The sequence below is a fragment of the Venturia canescens genome, chromosome 2, assembly GCF_019457755.1.
Source record: "Venturia canescens isolate UGA chromosome 2, ASM1945775v1, whole genome shotgun sequence".
In the NCBI taxonomy this organism is placed as follows: domain Eukaryota; kingdom Metazoa; phylum Arthropoda; class Insecta; order Hymenoptera; family Ichneumonidae; genus Venturia; species Venturia canescens.
In genome coordinates this window covers 3,167,719-3,193,677 of record NC_057422.1, presented here as the reverse complement: position 1 = coordinate 3,193,677, position 25,959 = coordinate 3,167,719, and the positions used below count along the sequence as shown (strand labels likewise).

Below are 25,959 nucleotides of genomic sequence, written 5' to 3'. Positions count from 1 at the left end.
TTAATCATAAAAAAAAGAAGCAGCTTGAAGAAAAATTTGCACGATATTCCTTTTTCGTAGAGAATCGAAATCCGCACCTACAAGGCCTTTACGGGCAATACAACGACCGTTCAATCATCGTAGCCATCGTAGCTGTTTCCAAGTATAAAAAGTAAGATTATGATGTCAACGCATGCATTTTATACGGTTGAAGTTGGCGCAATTTCTCAACCGTCCCCTCCAACAACTTCATCGAGCGCTCAAGTCCCTCAATTACTAACCACGTTTTACGAGTTCATAATTTCATGTATGTAAAAGTTGCCTATAAATTTCTTCGCTAATGTCAAATAAGAAGGGTGAGGGTGGTGGTGGTGACGAGGCTGGAGGAATCCAGACCCCTACCCTATTCGCTGCTAGTCTAGATGCTAATAAGAATAGGGTGGGTATATGCTGGGCAAATTGGTATGAAGTATGAATGTCGACGCGCACTTTTTCACACTTATGAGGAAATTTTATCAGTATTACACGAGAGATAGTGCCGGTGCTCACGTTTTCAACGGCAAAACTCTCCGTAATTATAGGTTATGCTCTCACCGAGTCAACGAGCAATCTCAGCGACAAATTGAAAAATTACCATTCTCCCAGTACTCGATAGAGTACGCAGAAAGCGATAACCTGTAAAGGAAAAAATTCTAACATTTTTCAACGTCTCGTTGAAGCATTGATCTTTGTTATATACAGGCTGTCGCAAGTTTCAGAACAAAAATGCAATTTTCATCCAGAAACAAAAACATTGAATTGTTTCAAAGCACTCTCCAGTCAAACACGGTCAACAATAGATTAACTTGCATAAAAACAAATTTGCAGAGCGCAAAATTTTTCACAAAAAAACAGTTCCTCAACGAAACTGTTTTACGTTGTTCACTATGCCAACCTTACAAACCCGATCAAAAAGGCCCTGAATTTGCAAACGAGAGTTCAAACTGGTTTTTTTTTTTTGAAAAGTTTCACGAATGAACTACCAAAGATGGGCATTTGTCACAGAAAACTTTTTTCAAAGAAATTTAATGCTTTTCAAAATGAGTTCTGTGGGTTTTAGCCCAACTTCCAACCGTTCAGGCAGCGTGCGTGAAAAGGAATAAGCGTATTAATCCGTGATGTTTTGATCGAAGTCCATCCTGTAATTTTGGCGTTTACGTTGTCGTTTGAGGCACACTCTGTATAGTTCGTAACGTCCCAATATCGAAAGAGCTTGATTCTCATGGTTGTTTGCGTCCAATAAATGTACTTTGGTGATTTCGAGTAACCGCGAGTGTGTATGATGTATGTATAAGGAGGCGTAACTCTTGTCTCGCTTGTTTGCTTTAGCCTCGCGTTAATGGGTATAACTTTGCATATCCTTCGGGGCATCTCGCAGGGTGACCGTGGCGGTAAATTTCTAATCGAATATTAATTTACGCGCATGCATATACGTTACAATGATTTTTCGATGATAGTTATTAGCGCTCATTCCAAATGTAACTTATTAGCAACAGGCGTGGCGTATGCTCTCGTATAATTGCAGAGTTGAAACAGCAGTCGGAGCGATTACTTTATACGCAGAAATCGCCATTTTTCGCCCCACTTATCCCTTCCTCCGTGAAATTAGCTGCAGAAAAGGGAGTTGTTGTTGTTCGTTCTTCTGGGATCCCGTTATTCAAAATCGAAGCTCGATACAGTTATCGATACTTCACTTGTTGGGCCCGAGGTCGTTTAACCTCGTAAAAAGTAATCGCGTCTGCTTTACCTTGATTCACACGTATTCCTCCGTGTCACTTCTCCGCATTCACCCCTAAATGCTCGAGTCATTGCGTATCATTCTCGAGCGACCTCCACGCCATAAACTTGGCAATTAGGGTCAAACAATTTCGAGCGTTTTCTACGTAAATTGATTTCACTGTCCGATGCAAAAGAAAATATTCGAATCGTTTCGCGGATAAATCTTCAACGTCACGAGTGTTTTCAGAGCGAAATAATTGCTGCTTTGAGATTTTTATTGAATCAAATAATTGAAAGCACACGATACAGGAAAATCTTTCATCGCACGATACAAAGGTTCCGATATAACGCGTTAAATACTGGTAACCAACAAATAAATACAAACTGATAAATAAAACAACAAAAAATGGAGAAATATTAATGAAATACGAAAAAATAAAATAAATATAAATCAAGGCACATATGTTAATGAACCCTCGGAGCTGTTTTTTTTGAATATTGAAAACTTTGTTGAAATTGAAATGGAATCACTCTCATTTGTCTCAGGATAAGCGGTGAAAATGTTTTGTTCGGGGGGAAACGTGAAATTTAACTAAAAATTGCTAATTATCCGATTTTATCTATTTTACCGTTGACACGTGTAATCAAAATGACATTTCGCACAGACGATTGCTTTTCATTAACGGAGCGTACATATAGAAATGAGCAATTCCTATGCAACGTTTCGACCGCTTATCCCGAGTCCAAATGAGCGATTTTTGTCAATTCTACAAAAATGTTTCCCCAAAAATTGTAGTTTCGCCTGGAAAAACCAATGTCATTTTTTCAGTGGCGTTCCGCTTTGGCCGGCCTTTCCCTGCATTCGTCATCAGGACGGAACGCGACGTCCTTGAGGTGAAGCGGAGCGTTTTGTTTATGCCCAGTGCGGGGGGCACGTACGTGGGAGAATAAAATTCCAGTTCGCACGTCGAGAGCGCGAGTGGACCAGGAATATCGATTCGTCCCACTCGCCCTCGTCTTACGCACGAGCATCCCTCACCCTCGAGCTTTCCCTGACGTTTCTTCAATTACTCCGAGAGATGAGAGTTTTTCTCTCAAGTCTTAAGGCCCTTGGATTAATCTGAAAGCGCTGCTGTTCAGTATTCGTTTCGCGCTTCATAAAGCTGGCGATTGGATGAGTGACTCAAAACTCACTCCGGTCGAGAAAAAGCGTGATTTTTGTTGACCTACTTGTCGTCGGATCCGAAGAAATGAGAGGGCGATTCAATCACGACGGAGTGAAGAGTCTCTTGAAGGAGGAAATCTGAAAAAATGAGTGAATTTCCCAAGTGATTCAGATCGACACGCTCTGCCCTGCGAGCGTCACAGCGAGCGAGGATTCTCCGTGAAATGTGCGAGCGGAGTTTCGTCATCCGAGTTCCTAGTACCCTGCACTCGTTTTTTTATGCTCGTCTTGCCCCTCGCCCCTCCCTCGCGCTCCTCTTTCTTTGTAATACGGTTACGAACACGCGATGGAATCCCCTTCGGAGAATCAATGGAGCCAGCATTTACCGGCTGGTTTTTTGCTGCCACGTGCGTTCCCTCGACCTCTGCTTACTCACTTAACCACACCAGCGGAGATTTACCCGTTGCAGCCACGTCCGTGTGGACCCGCACCTGGTGGAGCGCGAGCTTGTGTTATTCTGTTCGATGAAAAAACTCTCGCACGCAGCGATGCGACTGATTCGGTTGGATTCCTTCGCTATGTAAAAGATCTTCCGTGCTGAGAGAGCCTCATTAGACGGTGGAACCGGGCCCACGCTCGGTCCGCTATTTTCTTCGTTGGTTTTTTATGGCGAGGACGAATTGCAGTTTTTAGGCGATTTTCAGTCCGGCATTCGATCGATTTCACTTGAATCGGGGCGATTTGAGCACGGGTTGGATCCCCGGGTCGGGGGATCATTGAGAAAGGAACGTAAACGAAATAAAAAAGTGGAAAACTGGAAAAGCAAGTTTTTCAATCATCCGGACCAAACTCCTCGAGCCGGAGGTCATCTTCGGGTCGAATTCACGTCGAAAACCTCGTGCACGTGAGAAACACCGAATTATTTAGAGCGCGCGCGAGTACTCGGGCACCTCCGAGCCGAAGGGCTCGTCTCGGTGGCCCCTCGTCGTAGTATCTCCCACCGGCTCCTTTCACTTTTGTTCTCCGTCGACGGGCCACGAAAAACGGTTTCACGGCGCTCGAAAAACTCGGGGGCCCTTGTTCGGCTTTTATTCCCCGACGACCCGCTCTCGTTGGTTCATAACACCTCCAAAGGATCTTGGTTCGGCTATCGAAAATAATGCCGTCGAATCTCTTCCTCTCCATCCACTAACTCGATTCGAATGCAAACTGAACGGTGATTGCCTCGCTGTTTTCCCGCGCCCCGCGAGTCGATGCTCCAAAACACCACGGAAGTCTCGCTCCAGGCTGCTCAGGACGGATGTGGATGAACCCAATTTCCTCACGATCCAGTCGCTGCGTGTTTTCTACGGATAATTAAGATTAATGGATTTTTCGATCGACCCTATTTTTGGAAAATTTAATTGAAATTTTTCTTGAAAATATATTTGATTTTTTAAATTTTATTTATTTGAAAAAAAGCGCCGTGCATCGATCGGTTGCTGTTACGATCGCGTGTCAACCGCACACGTGCCACTGAACAGATTAGAAAGGCATTCTGTTCCGAACGACTGTATGCATCGTACTTCACGTCATCTTGGTCCCGTCCGATCAATATTGAAAATGATGTTTACGAATGTTGATAAAAAGTGATGTGGGAATGCAATAACGACGCTCACGCTTTTTTTCTTTCGCAGGGCGCAAGCGAGAAGGACCACGCGGTTGGATCCCGAAATCGATGAAATGAGCTCGAACAGTATTCTGCGTGGTTTCGAGGTCGTCCGGCTGACATCGGAGTACTCGGAACTTCCTTGGGCTTTGTGAGACTCGGTTGTTTCGATAGGAATTTTGTTTTTCTGATTCCAGATTGACAGTTCGATGGGGCAGGCACGGGAGAAAAACTTTGTGAATCGATCCGTGCGCTGGGAAATTCGAAGTGCATAAAAAGCACGTTCGCCTACGACGAAGCCTTGAGCTCCGGTGTTGGTTCGTTGGTTTCAGACTTTTGCGGTGGATTCGAAAGAAGTTGAAGGCTGCACCGTTACACCGAGTCTCGGGTGTGCTCGACGTTGCTATGGGCCCGGTATCCGCTGCTCTTTCCTCCTCCGACGAAGGCGCCTGAACGCCAGCATCCAAGTCTTGTTAATTTCAATAATTTCAAGTCTGAAAAAGAAAAAGAGAAATCGATGAATACTGAACGTCGGAGGCTCGTCTCTCAATATTCTCGTTTATAACGCAGCGACGTTGAATATTCATATAAACTCGAGGCTGTAACCGCCCGATGAAATTTTTGTGCCAGCCAGCCTCTCTCGATGAGGGGACCAGTTCTAGCGAGCTCGTCCAATGAATTCAAGGCCGAACGGATTGTCGTGCTCGCCGTCTATTTCCGCGATCGGATTTCCATTTTCAGAAACGTTGTTCCAATAGGATCCTCCCATCCGCAAACTTAATTGCCCAAACCTCTTGAGACGAGGAAAAGTTTTTCGTATTTTTAGTGTCTGCGAAGCAGACTCCGGCGGAGGAATGGGAATTCACTATTTTCGCTGTGATCGAATCGCTTCTCCGACGCGATCGGATTCCTCGTCATGAAGTATTGACATTATAAATGCATGCATTAGCCCCTCGCTCGTCGAGGGGATTCGGAAAGCATGTTTCGTGCTGCCATATGGCAGGTCCGCCATCGAAGGAGTTAATGCAGGGGTCGGTCCTCACGCCCGAAGAAAACGGAGCAAAAAATCTCACGCGTTCGAATGGCATTGCGTGCTCGACGAACGAGCCCTTCGGGCATTGCGGTTCCCTCGACACGCGAAGCTCACCCGTCAAGCAATGACTTGGAGGAGAAAAATGACGCATTGGAATGCGGACGCGATCGGATGCTCGAACGTCAAATCCTGCGATCGGCGAATTTTCTCATTTGCGACGATCCCTCCGGTCCCAGCTTCGGGTCTCACCGCCTGTCAGGTTCCTCGCTACTGTGACAAAGCCTCGGGTTTTTGAGACAAGGAGCGAAGCTCATCAGCACCCTTTGACGAGAGTTTCCGCGAGGCTTCGCAAGTGAGACGATCAAAGCTCGTCCACAGAAGTCAGATCAAACGCAAGAGACGAAATGGAGGGGTGGCTGGGAACGTGACGTCTGATATGCTTCGGCTCCTGGTCCGTGGTCGTTTTGAGCTACAAAAAAGAGCCGAATTATACACCGAGACATTGAGAACCTCCCGGAAGGGTCGTGGAGCATGGTGGGAATCGCGCGCAACTTTCATCCCCTCCCCTCGCCTCGGAACACCCTTCCAAATCCTATTCAAGTTCCCTACAGTTAAATCTCTCGTTACTCAACGCCAAGAACTCAAAGTTCGGGCTCTCTATAAATGTCTTCGGTTGTTCGGAAATATTGCAAATGCTCGAAGTTCATGTATTTTTCTCGACTTCTACTGGGAGAATAAAAAATGAATAAAATTATGAAAGAGGCAGAAACTTATTTGCTGATTTCACGAGACTGCTGAGAATTCTTTACAAAATTTTCAGATCCGAAGCTCTCCGAGTCCGATTCCGAATGCAATGAAGGTTGATGAAAATTTTGAGTTGATTTTTGACTTCGCGAAATATTTGAGACACGCGGGAGATGGTGAGAGGCCTCGAAGAGAGTTGAATTTTCCCTCGGACTCTTCCGAACTCAGCCGTTCGCTTGATCGAAGAAAAATTCAAAGATTAAAGGCTCGGAGTGCTTCGCACGACGTCGAGGAAGTGAATGAGCTTTATGAAGACACGAGATGTATAGAAAAATGGAGTAGCAATACGCACACGCGGCTTTCTCCTTCCATCGCAACATCGAACGATACGCTCGTGCTCTCTCCCTCTTATCGAACCAACAAGAACGAATCGTGTTTTACCGGGCGCAGTTTCCCTCGAGTTGCGCGAGGCGAACGGACGCTGGTCATGAAGCTCTGAGCGCGAACGACGTTTCATCTTTTTTTCCTCACAGTCGCGTTTAGTGCGCTTAGATATACGTAAATATATTTTGACATTTAACTGATTTGGTGTTTTTTGTTTCTCGTGAATATTTATCCTTCGAGCCCGAGTCGAGCCCATTTTCGTACGGTGGTGAAACGGACCTTCGTTAGCGTTTATCAGGACACGCGAGAGGTGAGTTTCGCCGTTCGAAGCCGCTTTCATTACCGAAAGCTTCGCGATTCGTTTCATCAAAGTCGATTTTATTTCCTTCCGGAATATTTTCGTTTCCATCATTTGACAGGGAATTTTTCTCCGCGACTAAAGTGTTTTTCGCCTTAAAATAAAGTGAGTAAGCAGTTTTGCTCCGGAACATCGCGAATTTTGCTCCGAAACTCACTGTTGTTGACTCTGATGTTCGAGGCTCGAGTTTATTCTGCGGTGAAGTTCCCGATAATTGCTGGCATTTAATTGCCTCTGAATCCGTTGAGCCAGATGTTCGTACGAGTGAATCCTAAATGTCTCCATAAACGTATTGTTGAGATTTTCGGGAGCGTGGACACATGGCGGTAGCCGGTTGCTCGTCCCTTCGTAGCCGCAGTCCGGACACCTGGTCTCTGCTCGTTTTCACCCCAACTTTGTAGCAATGAGCGCTGGGCGCGTGGCCACGAGTACTGCAGCCGGATATTCGTCAATTAGTCAGGAAACGTTTGTTTCAGATCCCCGTCCTCGTATAACCGTGGTCTGGGGAGGGTGCTTTCGGATCAATTTCGAAGCACGCGACCGTGCGAAATGTCTGATGGGAAACTTTGACGAAAGGCTTGTAATTCGAAGATTTTTTTGGAGCTGGAACGTCGGAGAGAAAAATGCGCGGAAACCTGCTGGAATTTTTCGAATTTTAATTTTCTTTCCTTCTGATTTTTCGTTGTATTTTAATGAGATTTAATTAATTTCGATATAAATATTGACTCCGAAGAGTGCATCGTCGAGGAATAGTTTCGTGGGTGGGAATTTGGCTTCGCAAAGAATTGGCGTACTCACCACGTGGTCGTATTGATTTTCGACGAGCTCGAGGGTTGAGGGTAGCCCACGTTTACGTCCGCGTCCACGCCTCGTCCCTGCCGCGAGGGGGTTGAAGAAAGATTCTTCATCGTCGTCGGGGTTCAAACCGGGACTGTAGCGGAGCGCGTGGGAATCGCGGTTCGTGTTAGCAGGCGCATCTCGTCTGTTTATTTATCACTTCAGGCTGGCAGTGGGCAAGGTTGCTTGGACGATGGTTATGCAATAGGGTTCCTCGAGGGCTTCGTGTTTTCGGAGTTTTGCTTCGTTGAAATCGATGATCTTTGATCCGGCGCAGATGCCAATAGCTTTAATCGCGTCCCCAGTAATCTCTCATTTCCGAACACGCAGCTGCTTCCTCGTCGGCGATAAAAGTCCACGGAAAGCGAGGGAAGAAAAGTCCGGGAAGCAATTTCCGTTGAATCGTTATCGAAACTGAAAGCAGAAAAATCGCTTTTTATATTCGCTGATGAATTTGCGAGAAAAATCGTTCACTTGAGAAACTTTGAGACGAGCAAAGGATTTGGGCATTCGAAAATCGATCTCGTAGTGGTTTTGAACTCGATGACAATAAACAGGCCGAAGGGAGCGAGAGCGAAACACTCTTTACCCTTGCTCGTGGTCGTGAATTCCATTGGCAAACAAAAAGTGACCTTTCCTATGGGAAAAAAGTGTAAGAGCACCGTGTGTACGTCCATTCTTTGCTCTCTTTCGACGTGACCCTTAAGCACACTTGGAGCTGAGCCTTGGAAGCGACGTACACCGCGATATTCCAGTTTTAAGGAGGGGTTCTGAGGCCGTTGGCTCCGAGGATCGATACATAAATACGTACACGGATGTCAGTCTGCGGACGAGTGTTTGAGCTGGTCAATATTCGACCGCTTCCGTTGTTACAGTCCGCAAAATAAAGCAGAAACTCCTGCACGGTACGGCCGTCGAGGCGGGCCGCGGAATCGACGCTTCTCTCCGAATCGGACTCCCCCATCTCGACTCCCTTGGCACGAACAGCTCGGGAGAGTCGATCGTTAAAAAATCTTCCAACGAGGCTCATAAGCCACGTTTCTCCCTGGAAGACACGGCGTTTCGCAGTAACAACCTTCGATGGAGCTCTCTCTCTCTCTCGAAGTCCCTTTTCTACTCCACATTCACAGAGTCACAGCTCCTTGGAGTCGAGCTTGTAGTGCATGAAATGAGAAAAATAGCGAAGATCGAGGTACGAGAATCTCGCACTTTTACTGGCTCTGGAAGCACCGGAAGGTACACGTTCGTAAACGCCAACCCCTCGGCGAGATAACGACGTGCGAATATTGAGAAACCGTACGATCGCACCCTCCGCACTTTTAAAGCGATTATCCCTTTTATCTCTGCTTCTACGAGTCGTTCGATCTCCCGAACAGCGTTGCTCGCTTAAAAATAACTTTGTTGTTCGTCGCAGAAGTTGCTTCATTTCGATCGACGGCAAAGGTCGGTTATTTCTAGATCGCGAAGATCGAACGAATTCCCGAATCCCGTTTTCTTCGTTTCTCAGCTCCCTCCTGAACTGCTCGGAAGTAATTTCAAGCTTCAATTTCCCCGTCAGAGAAGATCGTTCGGCTGGTACATTCGTGGATTGTTGTGGCCCTCGCGGTCTGCCAAACTGTCGAATTCGTCGCTCATTTTGATGCTGTCAAGACGAAGGACGGAGAGTGATGATGAGCGGAATCGACGCTTCTTGACGTTCCCTTCTGAAGCCTGCAACAATAGGCGTTACGTACAGTGAGTCGCCAGTGCAAGACTAAAGATCTCTCTTATCGCTTTCGTATAATAACATGAATCTTTCGAATAGGAGAGAAGCGCTGGAGTGTCATGAACCCGAGGAAGAAAGAAAAGCGTGGATCGCGCACTGGGGGGACTCCGAGGCGACCCAAGATAAAGTCACTTATCATGGGCGCTCTGATGTTTTGTGAAATTACTATGCAGATTATCGTGTCGAATACACTGTAAACTGCTGGGAAGCCGCTCGTTCCTGGATCGCTTGAGCTCCGATACGAACCCTGGCACGATCATTACGATCGAAATTTCGGTCTTTTTGACGTCTTATTTGCAGAAAAAAGAACCGATTACATGTTGGTTTTAAAATTAGTTGACGAAATCAGATTTTTAAGGTTCAAGGCCGCTTTCGATTGATTCTTGAAAAAAGAAACTCAGAAAAATAGGAAAAAAACGACTCGATTAGATTTTGTTTTTGTAAATTAGACATCTGAGAAGACCAGAATCCAATTCGGTGTTTTCTCAGTCACTACGATCCATCAGCTTTGTCTGAAGTGGAAATTCGTTGATGCAGAACTCTCAGGATTCATATAATCACATACTTTAATGCAAACTGTACTCGTCGCGAGGGTTTATCACCGAAGCGGGACGGATTAATCGGAGCAGCATCGAATCGGACGTCGGATGATTGATTCGCCGTGAATTTGACGCCATTTCGGAAGGAACTCGACTGATTTGCGGCGCTTAGGTCATCAGCGAATACGAGTTTCGTCGTTGCGCATGTATAGATCTGGGGGATCGCGCTCGAAGGTTTTGAAAACCAGAGGCGCGTGAGCCGTTCTCTCAGCCCCATTGGCTCGCGCGGAGGCAAACAGAAATCCACCGATAAATCGTACGATATTTATCTCTAAACGAACTATTAAAAAGCCTGTTGACGCTAAGGCATTGGAAAAGAATGATTATCGCGTGTATTCAAATATGATGCAATACGCAGCGAATGTAGGAACTTGACTTGTTCTAGAGATTTAGCCGCATCCAAATCGTCGTTATTGAAGCTCGCGAAGGCTGAAAAACGAGCCTGATTTTGGTCGTTTGAACGAGCGAACGCAGCTTCGGTGTCGTGAATTTCATGAACCCAGACAAAAAAGTTTGAATTACTCGCTACCAAAATCGAAACTGGCAAGCGATCCAGAGTCCAAAAAAGCTTGAACGACTCTTCATCCTGCTTGCTCGCATCTCCACCCGGACCGAAGATCGTCGTTGACAGCTGCCCGGGGTAGCGACGGCTCGTAACAGCTTCGCTCCTAGACCCACCAAAAAATATTATTCACGCGAAACTGGAATCCGAGCAGGGAAAAGTTGTCGAAACAGGATTCCAAAATCGGGTTTTACGAACGCTGTTTTCAGATGGGGTTAATCCATGATGCAGAATTTCACGCTCCGTTGGCCGACAGGAAATTTCAGTGCGAAAATGATCCTCGAAACCGGATCCCTCGTGCTGGTCCAGCATCCGAGGACCACTTTTCTGGAGATAACTGTGTCGCTGAGATTCCGCATTTTTGAGTGGAAATTCTGGTTATCGATTCCTATGGAATAAAACATTTTAGAATACGAATTGATTTTGGTTCGACGAGATTCTTCAATGGAGCAAAATGCGAGATATTTTCTTTCATTCGCTCATGGAAATTAACTCGAGATTTTATGGGGACGAAAGATCGAAAATCTAGATCGCAGGTGCAATTTCATCAAGGGCATCTCTGGCGTTGAAATAAATTTAAATGAAGCCTCGCACTTTCCTTGGTCGTCGTATAAAATAACGATTCGTTGTCGCAGCATGGTAGAGAGAAAGCAGAAATTTTCACGTGCTCCCACGCGTCTTAAACTTGCTTTTATTTCCTTCTCTTCTTCGTTTTATTTTCCTCTATAAATCCTCATGCGAGCGGGTTCCAGGCGGCGGATGCATTATTCAGGAAGAACCGAGTTAAATGATTGCTCGCTCACACACGTGGCACACACTCCGAGTAAGGAGAGTGAATGAGACTGAGATGTACCGTCCGTAACGTGCCCTTTTCGCGTGCGAAATGAGGAAAATAGAAGCTGCTTCCATCGACGAAACTGGAACGATACGAAAAGTTTCGTTCGGAGCGGATTTCTAAACAGAAAAAATGAAATTTAAAGTTTAAATTGTAGCACAGCGACAAGGACGCGACGATCGAACGATCGGGCAGCTCGTGGAGCTGCTCCGCGACAAAAAAACACTTAAAAACTTTTTGTTCCGTTGGATCTTCCAGAGAAACCATGTCGAAGCAGGGGAGCATAAAGGGCAGCATAAAAGACGGTGAGAAAGGATCGTACGATCCGGTGACGACGAACGGCGATGCCGGGAACAGCGAGATCAAGTTGGAGGCGAAGATGTCCCTGTTGAACGGGGTCACGGTGATCGTTGGTTCGATCATCGGTTCCGGAATATTCGTGAGCCCCGCTGGCGTGCTCCAGTACACAGGAAGCGTCAACGCTAGTCTGCTGGTATGGACAGCGTCGGGTATATTTTCTATGGTGAGTAAATCCCTGTTTCGAGGGCTTAAATCCACCGTCGGAAGTGAGAAATTCATTGATCGTTGGTAGATCGGAAACCGATAAACTCGATTAAAAAACGAGCAGTTTTGTCTCTCGGGAGAATATTATTCGTTGATAAATTATCAAGGACCGACTCTCGGCTGTGCTAACAAATTATGAAAACAAGTCTCCTTACTCAAATAAACGCACGTATATTGTAAGCTTATCGCTGATCGGTGCGGGGGCTCGATTAGCTCGCATGATTAATTTTTTGCTCGTTCTGCCCGTTAAGCCCTCCGGCGAGTGGTGACAGGCTCCATTTTTCTCCCTCATTATAATTATGTCTGAGAGTATGTTCTTACGTCGACATCAATTTTTCGAATGGAATCAACGGAGCGTTCATAATCGAGTCTGACTACTCGCGCATTTGGTGCGAATAAACTTGAACGAATTTTTTTACTCCCCCATTGTTGACACAACGGCGCAATGAGGACAGGAATAACTTCATTTGACGTATCTTTTTCCTCGTCACGACTCTTTTCAGTGCGGATCTTCCTGCCACGAGCTCCTCTTTGTATCTTCCCATCGCGATTGACCCCAATCTCTATATTATCTGAAATTCAAAATTACGTTAATTTCTGTAAACCTCGGAAAAATGAGCGGGAACCTTGGCGAAAGTAGGTCAAATATTTGGAAGCATCTCTTCCGGGTTTCAATTGCCCAGAATTTTTAAATTCAAGCAATTTTTTTACCAACATACAATCGTTTGGTTTTCGGAGCTCTCGCAGCTGCTGATTCCACTCCCGAAATGAGTTTTAACTTCGTAACCCGATAAGATTTTCATTACTTTCTTGAAGTTGGTCATTGAAGACGCTTTTTGGAGGCCAACTTTTCAGGTTTTTCATACCGATGATCCATTCCTTCGACAAACGTCTAAAAACACGAAAAAAATTTATTCGTAAAAATCGTATGAAAAACGAGAAAATTATTCAAATTTACACTCACATTATACAAAATACCAGAATCGGCATGATAATTTTTAGTGCAATGATAAATTCCCATTGAACGAGTTCACCGAAGCTCCGGACTGGACTCCGAGGACTGAGAAATTTGTGTACGAAGACGCGGATGTGGAAAAAGCTCGTTCGACGAAAGTGAAATAAAATGCTGATTCATTGGAGAATTTGTTATCTTCCAGGTCGGAGCTTACTGTTACGCGGAGCTCGGTTGCATGATAAGAAAATCGGGAGCGGATTACGCTTACATAATGGAGACGTTCGGTCCCTTTTTGGCGTTCATGAGGCTCTGGGTCGAGTGTATGATCGTGAGGCCGTGCAGCCAAGCGATCGTTGCCCTCACCTTCAGCGTGTACGTGATGAAGCCCTTCTTTCCGGACTGTGCACCGCCAGACGACGCGGCCAGAATGCTCGCCGTTTGTTGCATATGTGAGTTTACACTTGGATGAAATTTCGCAGGTGACCTCGAGGTCTTGAGTAACCTGCGAGGATCGCGCTCTCAATTAGAATCTAAAACGACTTAGCGCCAATTAAAAGCAAGCTTGGATGCGCTGCTATGGAAAAGGTCAAGAGTCAGGAGTGATTGGGGTTAATTAAATGAGCAATCAAGCGTATCGTACGCATGCGAAAATTGTTGAGATTCAATTTTCATGGGCCACGCTGCTTTTTGGGTGAATATGGGCCAGAGTTCGACGACGAGCGAACCAAGATCTCGTGGGACGATTAGAAATCCGGAAACCGGAGGAAATCCGCGTCCTCCTTCGAAGCCTCTCGATCCAAGGCTCGGCACAATCTCAACAGCAGCTTTAGTCTCGCTCTAAGGACGACTGGAAAAATAAATAATTGAGACATAATTAAGGAAAACAAACATTCGCTATCGAGTGTGAAATCTGAGTGAATCAGAGACCTACAATTTCGCTAACGTCCTTCGTCGGAATGGTGCAGTAGCTTGCAATTTCTGCGCACAATGACCAATCTCTCTTGGACAAAAAACAAGCATATCGTAAGCAAGTTTCGACTGATGCAACTCTCACACGGGTTACACCACGTCGTAGCTCGGTGTTCGTCTGCCCCGTGCGCTCCCTCGTCCTATATTTCTTCGAGTTTTCGTCTTCCTCTCGAAGCAGCCAGCCAACGCTGCCTTCTTCACTCCCGCAGTCGTTCTTCCTCGTACTTCTCCTGACCCCTGGTAGCTGCGTCTTGCTTCGTGGAACGAGACTTCCAACCAGCACTCGCTTGTATTATACTTTTGTGGTCTCAGTTATAGACTCGGCGCTTTGTCCTCGTTACACGTTATTGAATTACATTTCGTTACAATGGAGACACCAAATTACTCCCTTTCAAAGCTTCCATGCTGCTGGTCGCAGCAAAATCACCAAAAGATCGTCACAAAACACGTGCTCCAGGGATCAACGTCCGAAATTCTGCCTCCCGGACAACTCGACCTCGCTCGATGCTCCGGCGTTCAAAAAAAAACGCTCCGGAAGGCCTGTCTCGCTGCTCATTTCCACCCAATTCGCCTGCTCGAATTCGCGTCGATAAAGGTTCCAATTCCGAGTATAAAAAGAGCGAAATCTCAAGTTTTTCAGCGATTCGTGGCGTCGGATTTTCTGCTGGGAATAGCAACAGATCTTCGAGGTTCTTCGAGTTGACTGTGAAAACGATTGCTATTTCGAGGTCGTTTCCGTCCATTCCTCCAACACTTTTCTTCCTCAATCTCCTGCCCCCGAGTCGAAGAAAAAATGAAGTTAACGTATTCTCCGAGGTGATATGATCGATTGAACTGCAATGTGACGCATGAATCGAACCGTTGGCAGCGTAGCAGGGGGTAATGTGTTCCCGGCGACTGATCGTAACCTCGTCGATGCGAGATTAACCCTCATTCCGTCCTGAACGAATCTGGTCACTGTTGCATTTTCTCTAGTTATTGATATTCGTTTTTTTCCTCCGAGGAAATGAAGAGAGAGGTCGATTGCGGTTAGCGAACATCGATGAAAACGCGATGCGAATCCTGCTCAATTCGAACTTGAGCGAATTGAGAGAGAAAGAGAGACACGAGGCTCGAGAGTGTTTTTATTTCCATAACTGTGCGCTGGTCACAACAATCTCACTCGGTGTCAGGGACCAGTTAAACTAGTTTGCTTTTCTTAACACTAAATGGGCTCGAACTGCGACGTACGGCCGTAAAACTTTTATTTTTCTGCTCACGTTGCAGATTCATGGTCATGGACGCGCGTTTCTGCTATTCTCCGGGACGAGATCGTAGACTGTAAAAAACAAATTATCAAAATTGGAGTATCGGGTTGACCGGTGATTTAAACTGTTTTAGCAGTTACTCGTTTGCTTAAATTAATTGGATTACAAATGTACTTGAAACGACGAGAAAGGCGTTGCTAAAAATGCAGAAAATTACTAATTGCCAGCAATCAAGTGCGAGTTTTACTGCCTGCTGTGTCATTCCTTATAGAACGAAGTAATAAACTTTAGCAGTAGAAAAATTGTTCCCTCGAACACTTTGAAGAATGACTCAAGTTCCAAAAAGATAAATCTGAACAAAAATCTTACAATTATGAACGAAAACGACGAAATTTCTTCAACGATGCTTGAGGAAATCGGACGCTTGCTTCGTTAAGTTCAATTTGCAAACGCATTTCCTGCATTGAATCCGATTGTCCAGAGGACAAAGCTCTTACGCGCAGGGTCGAATGTCGTGGTTGCAAACAGGGTGAAAACCGTTGAGAACAAAACTCAATTTTCAATGCGAAAGTCTGGACTGTAAACTTGTCAGACTTCCTCTCCGAAAGATCTACGCACACAAGGAAACGCGATAGAGACGTGGAAGATGGGAGACACGTATCGATCGCATTCTTCCCCCATTCAGCCCCAAGAGTCCTGAGAATCCGCGTTTAAACCTTCTTCATGTTTGTAGTGCACCCGAGTCCCGATTCCCTGTGATTGCCTTTCTGATTGACATGCCAGTCGTCAATTTCATCAATCTATTCCTACATTTTCCTTCGTCCCTTGGCAAACACGACGATTTTCCTATAACAGAAAGTTTTTTATGTGTATTTCAAGAGAATATACGAGAAAACCTCTTTCCAGTGGTAAAATATTCTTTCAATCAACTTCCAAGATATAAAAAATAGAAAAATGAACTAGCTCCTTTCACACTTTGTTGGGAAATCATTTGTTTTATCTTTTTTTTACAAATAAGAGCTCTACGTAGAATTAACTGTGATCAATCGTACCTCCTGCACCGTTTATACAGTCTTCCTTATCTCAAGACACAAATGAGACAGAGCAGACGAGAATTGAATGTCAGTGTGACAGCAGATTTCAAATGCGAAAAAAACAGAAGATCCTTCTGATCCTTTCGATGCTGTGGGAAAAGATGCTGCTAAGAAACCCAGAGAGTGAGACGCTCGTCTCGAGCGAGCTCCGAACGACGAAGGCAATCGTTCCCGAGCAATTAGCAAATTGGAAATGTTTCCTCGCGGTCTCTCTGATCATGACGACAACGGCGATGAAGCTGATAATGATGCTCGTTGTATTTGTGATTTGGAGGACGCACTTTGGTGTCATTGCCACGTCCCATTTCAATCCTCTTCTCGTCATCGTTTTTTCCCCCATCTCGGCAAACCTGGAGAAAGAATATTTCAGAAATTAGTGGGTCGCAATGAAAATTACGTGCAAGCGCTTAACCGCTTTTGTCCTGAATGCGCGAGCTCATCACTTAGGCAGAGCAGATCGATCCGCTGTGAAATGCTCTCGAATCACGAGTGCTTCACCAATTAGGCCATCGTGCTCGTACAACCGCGTGAGAAACGATCGACTGTCCGTATCTAATACTCTACTCGTTTGCGAATGCTCGATAGAAACCAAAAATGGGAAAATAACTCTTAAAGCCAATCTCACGATCGTCGGACTCCTGAATAATCGTGATCGCTTGAGCCCGTTTCCAAAATGCATCCTTCATCAAATAAATACGTTTTTTCCCTTTCGTACAGGCACTTTGGCGTTCATCAACTGCTGGGACGTCAAATGGGCAACGAGAGTTCAAGATGTGTTCACGTACGCGAAACTTCTCGCCCTCTGCGTCATCATCGCTACCGGAGCTTATCAATTCTTCAGAGGTGAGTGAAGCAAACGTCATTTGTGCTACGATTGTCACTCGTTTGTTGCACCGAAGACGTGAATTTCATTTGGACCAGCCGAAAAAGTTTTACCTCCTTTCAGTCCTGCCCCCATTAACGAATCATTTATCTCGATCAAAAGTCAATCACTTTTCATATTGAATACACTTCGAAATCGAGATCTTTCATGTATCGATCGCCTTCGAAATTCTTAGCACGATGCTCCAAAGCCTGTACTTTTCTATCATCGTTAAATTGACTTTCGCTCTGTTCAGCTCTTTCGACGAGCAATTCTCCAGCGAGCTTTTAGGGCGCGCTACGATTATCCTCGTCTCGCGATATAGTCCGTGGAGTTTTGTATCCACACACGAGAGCACACCGGGGACTTAAATACCGAGTGCGTGCTTCTTATTTAATCGAGAAACGTTGAGCTCTCAAGATTGAATAATGAACGAGTTCTCGGTACAGACAAATAGTACGACTAGAATTTAGCACGCGCAGAAAGCTCGTTGAATGTGTCTCCGAGTCCTCGACAGTTGGATCCTTGTAATTGCATTTCTCGTTCGTAATTCCCTCTTCCCTCCTTGATGAACCGAGCAGCCGGATCAAAATGTGAATTCGTTGAATCCCACGGCTGAAACGAAGCAACGGGGGAAGTGCTAGCGTGGGAACGTGTTTTCGCGAAGTTTAAAGCTCCGAGGTCGCAGCAACTTCGTCAATCTTTCATCCCTAATTTCAGTCGATTGTTCGAGCCTTCGAAGCTCGAGAGTAACGATGCAAAATGAACTTCTTCACTGTCATCCGGAACTTTCATCATCGATCTGAGAAGAAAAACGATTTTTATATTCCTTTCCGAGCTCGGATGCGCGAGTCCAGCAAAAGGGAAGAAAAGCCCCGGCACGTTCTCTCCGGGCCTCCAGAGTTCTAGATCTTTCGAGTACACCCACGTCCGTTTTCATACGCGTGAGTTTACGAACAACATTCTACGATCTTTATCACGATTAATGTTGGCTTACACACGTACATAACTATGAATAGCGTTCTGTATAGATTCGGCTCTACTACTCTTGCTCCTCCTGTCTTTTCACAGCGTCGTTCTCTTACCGGACGAGACAATTTGCCCAATCAAAAAGCCGATCTAAATACGTCCGCGAGAGTAGAGCAACTCACGCCGGGTACAAACCTCGTGCGTGTAAAGAATATCGGTTAAATTGGACCATTCAAACTTTATCCAAATGATTCGTGGCTGTCTCCGTTTCTGCCTCTGCCGGCCCGCCAGCCTCGTCTTCCCTCCGCGCTCCTGTGCTTTTTCTTCCGGACTTCGAAGTTCAAAGAGCCCCGAAGAAAAAGGGCGCTCGATCCCGACGCGAGTCCTCCAGCTCCCACGTTCGCGTCCTCCTCCGGATTTACTTTCTTGATTGAATTATCAAGTTACTCTCCACATTGTGCTCCACGAGCGCTCCGTCTCGCTCCTCTTTGTTTAGAAGCGCTCAATAGGCCAGAGACCTGCACGAAGATCAAGGTCATCGAACGCGATCGGCTTCTCAGGCATTTCACTCCTCTCGCCTTCCCCCGGGGCTTTTATTCCTTTTGACAATAACCTGAAACACACGGAGAACCTTTGAATTAGTTGACCTCGAAAATCTACCCGAAATTTCGACCCTTCGCATTTGGTTACCTCGAAAAATCTCGAGCAGGAAACACCGAGTACTTCACCTTCGACAACACCAAGACCGAAATCACCAGCATAGCGCTGAGCTTTTATTCCGGGCTGTTCGCCTACAACGGCTGGAATTATCTCAACTTCATAATCGAGGAGCTCAAGGATCCGGTGAGAAACTTACCCCTCGCGATCGGCATATCCTGCACCCTCGTCACAGTCATCTACGTCTTGACGAACGTCGCTTTCTACACGACCTTGAGTCCCGTCGAAGTTTTGGGCAGCGGAGCGGTCGCTGTGGTAAGCATCGACGATTGTCTCCGTCATCGATCATCGCTCGAACATTTCTTCTAACGATTTTCATCGATTGCAGACGTACGCGAACCAGCTGTTCGGAGTTATGGCCTGGACGATACCGGTCTTCGTGGCACTGTCCACCTTCGGAGCGGTCAATGGCATTTTGTTGACCTCCTCTCGCCTCTTTTACGCCGGAGCATGCGAGGGCCAGATGCCTGAAATTTTGACGATGATTCAGGTCTCGAGGCTAACGCCGACGCCGGCCGTCATTTGCATGGTAAAATTTCAATTAATTTCGCGGATCATCATCAAGTCTGTAAATTTCGTTCCTTCAGTCCTCAACAGAGGGAACGTTCTTGCAGCATTTTTCAAATTACGCTGAAGTTTCCGACGCTCGAGTCCAACGAAATGATGTAAAAAAACTCTCCAATAATTCCAGTAAATCTCCAATTTCGGTCCCCTCCCGAATTTTCAATTTCTAGTGTTTTTCACTCTACGCTAATTATTCGTGAGATCAAAAATTGGTGAGTTACAAGTCTTCTTTTTCATCCATTTCGTCGGACTCCAACGTTGCAAACTTCATTTTTTCAATCGCATTTTCACCAGGATTTTTCAAAGTCCTAATCCTGCGAAAATTCCTCTCGCTATTTTTTCCCCGTACGAAGAATCCTTAAAAAATAAAATTCCGATCTTCCACAGGCACTGCTATCCATGCTCTACTTGGCGTCTTCGGACATAGTCGCTTTGATCAACTACGTTGGATTCGTCACTTGGGTTCGTTGAAACCATTTTGCCAATGATTGTTCGCACAAAGTCTCACTTTGACTTGCTTCGAGGCAAAATTTTCAATATCCCATTTTACACCCTGTAAAAAAATATATAAAAATGCCTGTTTATGATAGATTTCGTAAAAAGTAAACGATAAACGTCAATATTTATTCACTAAAATTCAATGTAAATGTTTATAATTCTATTTTAAAAATCGTCCTTTTTCATCTGTCTTTCAAATGTCTAAAACGCCATCCGCCATATTCGATTCCAACGTGACGTCACTCCGATAATAAACTATCTTGATTCTTATCGTGCGCTCTGTGTTATTTTGAAATTTAACAAGTTATTTTGTAACTCATTATATTCACTAATCTTGTTACTCGCTCTTTCGCAATCGTATTCCGAAAGTGACGTCACAAACCGAAACAACACGGCGACTAGCGTTTCCGCGCGAAAATTGAAAATTATAAATAAAAAATAGTTTTCAAGACACTTTTCGGTCTTATAAAATTTAAATAAAAATTCCACTGGTTTATTACGACCTCAGGATCATTTTGAAACAGTTTTCAAAAAAAGGTGTAATACTTTGTTCTTCGTGAATTCAAGAAAAAAAAAAAAAAAAAAAATTTTCATTCAAAAAACGTTAAAATTGTGTTGGAATCTTTTCAGCTGAGCATCGGAGTGTCCGTTCTCTGTCTGCCCTGGCTCAGGTGGGCGCAGCCTAATCTGCCGAGGCCCATCAAAGTGAATCTCGTGTTTCCGGTTGTGTACATACTCGGCACGTTGTTTGTCACTGTTGTGCCGATGTACGCTAGTCCAGTGGAGACAGGTGAGAGCCCAACGTCGACTTCTCGATCCCAAGCTCGTTTTCGAAATTGGAATCGTTTGTCGGAAGTGATTTTCGTTACGAATCGATGCCTTAATTGGTGCTTTCTTTCGTCGCAGGATACGGTATGCTCATGATACTGTCTTCGGTACCGGTGTACTTTGGATTGATTGCTTGGAAGAAGAAGCCGATGTTTTTCCAGAAAGGAGTCGGTGAGAATCTTCCAGTAACGTGTATTCGAGAAAAAAAATGTTCTGGCAACCTTTCCAATCATTTTTTCAATTTATTTTCAACGGTCCGTCAATTTAGTTGATTTTTATTCAAAATATTTCTCTCGTTACAAATTTTTTTAAGGTTAAACACGAAATATTTATGACACTTTCATTTCTTAACTATATTTTCTTGGTTTTTTGAGAAAGATGTAAAAGTGCACGATTGCGTTGGCTTAAGAGACGATTTGACAGTGAATAGTCTTGAAAAAGGATCGTAAAATGATTTTGAGTGCGCTGGAAGCGTCCGCGACTTCGTCGCCAAATTTTCTTCCCAGTTATCTGTCATTCGGTAACTCCATCGTTTTCATTACTTTTTCTCTTTAATTTTATTATTATTGCTACAGGCGCCATCACCCAATTTCTACAGAAGACCATGGTAGTCGTTGGACCAAAGAAAGAATAAGGTTTTACAAGCACACTTTTACATTACAATACTCTCTCATATTTGCCGCATGCTTTTTTTGCTATTTTCAACATTTTTATTTTAATACCGAAATTTCAGTTGAGCCGGGAGGTTTTCAACTCTGAACAATTTTTCTCCATCGGCTTTCTCATTTTCCGAGAGCATCTCGGATTTTGCATTCGAGTGCTTCCCTCTGTGATCAACTTTGTGTCGAGTCATCCGTAGTCGAATCGAACTTTTGTCGCGTCTTTGGCACAACGGTTTTTGACGTTATAATCGTATTGAGAAAAATTCGTGGTTCCGAAATCGTTAAAATTAACTGGTAATCAACAGAAATCGATTGAACTTTGTGTCCGCACTTTTCTTTACGATTTTCATAATTTGCTGTCATGTTTTCGAACTTATTATTTTGCACGATTAATCACTGATGACAGCAGCACCACCACCAACAGCACACTTGCATTTATACGAAAGCACCGCAATATTCATTCGATTAATGGTGGAGACTTTGAATATTCGAGTATTTTGTTTAAGTTATGTAGGAAGCGGTAGGTACAGAAATACCTAGAACTTGGGGGAGACTGTGAGCGATTAACGAACTTTAACGACGCGACAATTATTTTACGATAAATTAATCTCCCGCCACTTTTTACGAAGCACCGCATCGATGTATGTTAGGTTTCGTGCTTCATTCGCAGTCTCCCCCCGACAGAAACCTGTCAGCGGTTGCGCTGCTCGTACTTCGAACGATGGGCATCAATTGAGAAAAAATAAATTTTGAAAAAAAGTTTTATCGCTAGTAGAAATGAACTAAATTTTCAGTTTTTCATTTAAATTCATTCGATTGACGTAATTAATTAAAAAAGAATTAATAAAAATACGTCAATAGTCATTCAAATGGTTCGAGTTGTCGGTGTTCCGACAAAAGTGCGACAGTCTCGTCGTGGCGCGAGCGCTGACGGGTTGCGCCCGAATCAGAATCGAGATGCCGCGTCAGTCGTGAAATTTTGTGAAAAACGATAAAAATGGAGATTCCGATGGTTTTTTAACGGTTAAACGGTGAAATAAATGTTGCAGTAAGTTTCACGAAGTTCCTGCAGAAGATAATGATGGTTGTCGGAAAGGCGAAGCCAGCTCAGGTTTAAGGAAGGACCTACTCGCGAGACGCCATTTTTCAACGGTTCGTGTCGATAATTCCCTCGTAAAAAAGGATTAAAAACTGAGAAAAACGGAAACCCGATCGAGCTGGAGGCAAACGGCGAATGGAATGGATTCGAAGGGGTTCAAAAAAGTGCGTTCCAACGACAAGAGACAGCCATATTGAGTTGGGACGCGTGAACGAATGAAATTCCTCGAAGTCGTCGAAAACTCGTGCGAAGGTTTTTCGTCCCGAGAAACAAAGAAATCCGTTTGTGCGCTCGAAACTTGCGGGTAAATCCTCACGCCGGAGAAAAACACGAATCTCGCATTTCTCATATGAAGTTTATCAACGGCCGATCATCCAACGAACGAACACTGACCAAAATGTCTGTCGAATCAGTATTTTGTTTCGCGCTAATTTCCTGTTGCAAATCCAATGTTCCGAGAGTCGCTTTTGTGTGCGGCGTTGCCGTTGAAATGTCGAAGAATTTTGAAGGCACAAAAGTTTGAAAGATTCAACTTTTTCAAGGTCTCGAAGCCGAATTGATCAGTTATTCAAATTTTTGTCGCAAATAATATTTAACAAGTTCACAGGCACAGAAATAAAGTGAGTGATTATCTAAATTGAGGATGAAAAGATGAGACGTGCGAGGTTTTTCGTTATATTTTCATCGAAACAATATCTCGTATCCAGAGCTTCCAACGAATCGATTTTTTTACGAAATTTTTGTCGAAAATTTCCGCACATTTGCTGGAAATGAATAGCCTTACTCGCCATTCAATTTTTCGACATTTTATCATTTCAACGTGATCGCCTGACTGTGTTTACGAAAAAGAGTATTTTATGTAAATCTACGTTTAGGATTTTTTTACATTTCATCCTAACGAATTTTGCTCGAAAATTACGTTGCTCGTTATTTGGAAAAATACAACGGATTGTTCGATGACCGGCCGACGCGACATCTGGCGTCGCGCATGCGAAAAAGAAACGAAAAAACCGTTACTGCCAAGAGATTTAATTTTTTTAGATATTATTATTATATTACTGTTCCGTTTCGTACGAGTAGTCTCGGGACTTTTGGGTCGTCGCGCGTTCGCGGAGATATTTTCTGCCACGACAATAAGTTTTCTTCATCATTATGCTATTTTAGACCCATTTTCGTTGAACCAAGTCTCATATTTATGCATGACAAGATTTTTAGTCATCGTGTGCGTCAAGTGAAAACAAACGCAGGTTTGACCTTGAAAAGAAATTTACGTTTGCTCAGTTTGCATTTGTCGATTTTCGCGAGACAGTCGAAATTTGTGCGACGGGGCTGCGCGTCATTCGGACCCTGCTCCGTTGTAAAATGACTAGTGAAATCAACGAAAAACAAAATAATACCCACATTCCTGTTCGAGCAAGTTTCAGCAGCGGTCGAATCACGTCAGCTTGTGCGAATATGACAGAAGATTTTCAAAACATCCGAGCACCCGTCAAATTCTCTATGTTTTTCAATGTCAAAGTTATTAGCACTTTTTTCACGTCGAAAACAATCATCCATCGATTTGCACAAATTTTCATTTCTTCACCCACTTTTTCTGACGCAATACATCACACGTTCAATAATTCACTTCGAAGATAATTAATTCGAGTGACAACAAGCACAAACTCAGAGATTTATGATCGAATGGAACAAAATAATTTATATTTCGTTGCAACACACGCGGAACCGTTCGTAACTAACCTCCATTGCCGTCCAATTTTCCTCGACCGTTTTAGAGACAATAATCCCCACGGCGGGGCGCTCGTAACAGACGCGACGCGATTTACCTGTCGCTGAAACTTGTTCGTTAGGCGAAAACGACCGAATAAAAACGAATAGACAATTTGCACATATCCGTATAGTGGAAGATGTCCCTCTTCGGACCAATTGAGTCTCCACAGGGTGTATACATATACATATATTCTTGGAACGAGATCTCGGTATATATACAATATAAAAATGCGTATATATAAATACAGAAGCAGAACGATCCTTAGACCGAAAATTCTGAACTTAGTTGTTTTTACGAAGGAAAAATATCGACGCTTTTTATACTATTATTTAATAATATATTATACAAATACAAAATATACACTAATAAATTGTAGTTGTTGCTTTACAAGACGATAAAAGTGCTCGTCAGCAGGATGCGTTCGTAATCGATTAACTATTTTATCATAAACAGCAACAACAACAAACAAACAAATCAACAACTCACGTGACAATAAGGCATTGACTGAGAAATATACCGGATGAGTTATGAGTGAAGGAGCAATTTAAACATTCCGTAGAATGAATTTGTATTATTATGATTATTTTATTTTTATTATTATTACGATCCAATCCCCTCTGTATATGTACTTGAAAAACGAACAACAACAAAAAGGAGAAAAAAATAAGAGAATAACGTCGCGGGAGCTGCTCCAGTAGCAATAGTCTTAGCGTTATCGTGAGCATGCTCAAATTGCTGTGTGAACCTCATGTTTATCGAGTGTGGAAAAAAGATAAAAAGAACGAAGAAATAAAAACATTGGAATCGAATGCGTGAAACCGGTAGCTTAGGATCTTGACGGAATGATAATAAAAGAAAAATATCCAACAAAATATGAGTTTTTAAAATAAATATATATACATATATATTAAATGAAAGAGCGAACTGTGACAATACTTGTACATGCATCATACATATAGAGATGTATATATCTGTAACTGTGGCTCGAATGTTTAATCGTATGTACACTACCTCAAAATCACACTTCTGGGCTGCCCTTTCTTGAGGTTACGTCACATAAATACTCCTTCGAACGGTAGAATCGATGGTCGGAAGGATCATTCGTGTATTCGGAGATCGAGAGATGATGAAATTCGACAGTGACCATATAAACATGGTTTTTGCCATAATTTTGACGAGCGAACGTAAAATAGTTCGAATTTCAACCGCTAGGGCAACGAGTTGTTCCGAAACACTAGTTCGGCACGCTGACAACTATATATTTGGAATGCCACGGGCAGCCTCCGTGTCAATAATTGTTATTAGCGTATATATTTGAAGAGTGAAGAATATATGGAGCTGTTGGTGCAAATTCGGTACACCATTTTGACCTCTCTGTGCATATCCTACTCGCAAACCCAAGAATATGAGAAGGCTTAGTTTTGCATTCGTGGCGCTACGATCTCAGCGAGGACATTATCATTGTTTTCATTGCACGGTGGAACAGCAGAGGT

At 44.0% G+C, this 25,959-nt stretch overlaps 1 protein-coding gene and 3 long non-coding RNA genes across 16 annotated transcripts; 1 reads left to right on the top strand and 3 right to left on the bottom strand.

Moving 5' to 3' along the window:
- Positions 1-1,993: 1,993 nt before the first annotated feature.
- On the bottom strand, positions 1,994-17,253 carry LOC122406834 (uncharacterized). Of its 11 annotated transcripts, none has more exons than XR_006260082.1 (14): positions 17,122-17,253; positions 16,455-16,846; positions 15,772-16,248; positions 14,118-15,473; positions 13,196-14,033; positions 12,951-13,123; positions 11,990-12,803; positions 11,031-11,749; positions 10,800-10,938; positions 8,718-9,616; positions 7,868-8,320; positions 6,680-7,707; positions 4,561-6,052; positions 1,994-4,248 (listed from the first exon to the last, which is right to left on the bottom strand). It is a non-coding gene; the product is annotated as an uncharacterized lncRNA (long non-coding RNA). The 11 variants fall into 11 exon arrangements; XR_006260088.1 differs by having other exon boundaries at positions 1,994-2,857; positions 2,964-4,248; positions 16,455-17,220; XR_006260079.1 differs by having other exon boundaries at positions 1,994-2,857; positions 2,968-4,248; positions 16,455-17,220.
- On the top strand, positions 6,885-25,817 carry LOC122406825 (Y+L amino acid transporter 2). 3 transcript variants are annotated; one of them, XM_043412576.1, is made up of 11 exons: positions 6,885-7,021; positions 11,926-12,190; positions 13,389-13,635; positions 17,214-17,339; positions 19,037-19,299; positions 19,373-19,573; positions 19,996-20,070; positions 20,737-20,896; positions 21,013-21,105; positions 21,510-21,569; positions 22,646-25,817. In XM_043412576.1, the coding sequence occupies exons 2-10, from the start codon at positions 11,933-11,935 to the stop codon at positions 21,566-21,568; spliced, it is 1,482 nt and encodes a 493-aa protein (XP_043268511.1). In that variant the 5' UTR covers positions 6,885-7,021; positions 11,926-11,932; the 3' UTR covers position 21,569; positions 22,646-25,817. The 3 variants fall into 3 exon arrangements, with proteins under 3 accessions (XP_043268511.1, XP_043268510.1, XP_043268513.1); XM_043412575.1 differs by lacking the exon at positions 21,510-21,569; XM_043412578.1 differs by having other exon boundaries at positions 21,510-25,817.
- LOC122406835 (uncharacterized) lies at positions 18,291-19,322 on the bottom strand. Its single transcript, XR_006260089.1, has 3 exons — positions 19,184-19,322; positions 19,018-19,118; positions 18,291-18,940 (listed from the first exon to the last, which is right to left on the bottom strand). It is a non-coding gene; the product is annotated as an uncharacterized lncRNA (long non-coding RNA).
- Positions 19,370-21,119, bottom strand: LOC122406836 (uncharacterized). Its single transcript, XR_006260090.1, has 3 exons — positions 20,843-21,119; positions 19,900-20,161; positions 19,370-19,511 (listed from the first exon to the last, which is right to left on the bottom strand). It is a non-coding gene; the product is annotated as an uncharacterized lncRNA (long non-coding RNA).
- Positions 25,818-25,959: the final 142 nt, after the last annotated feature.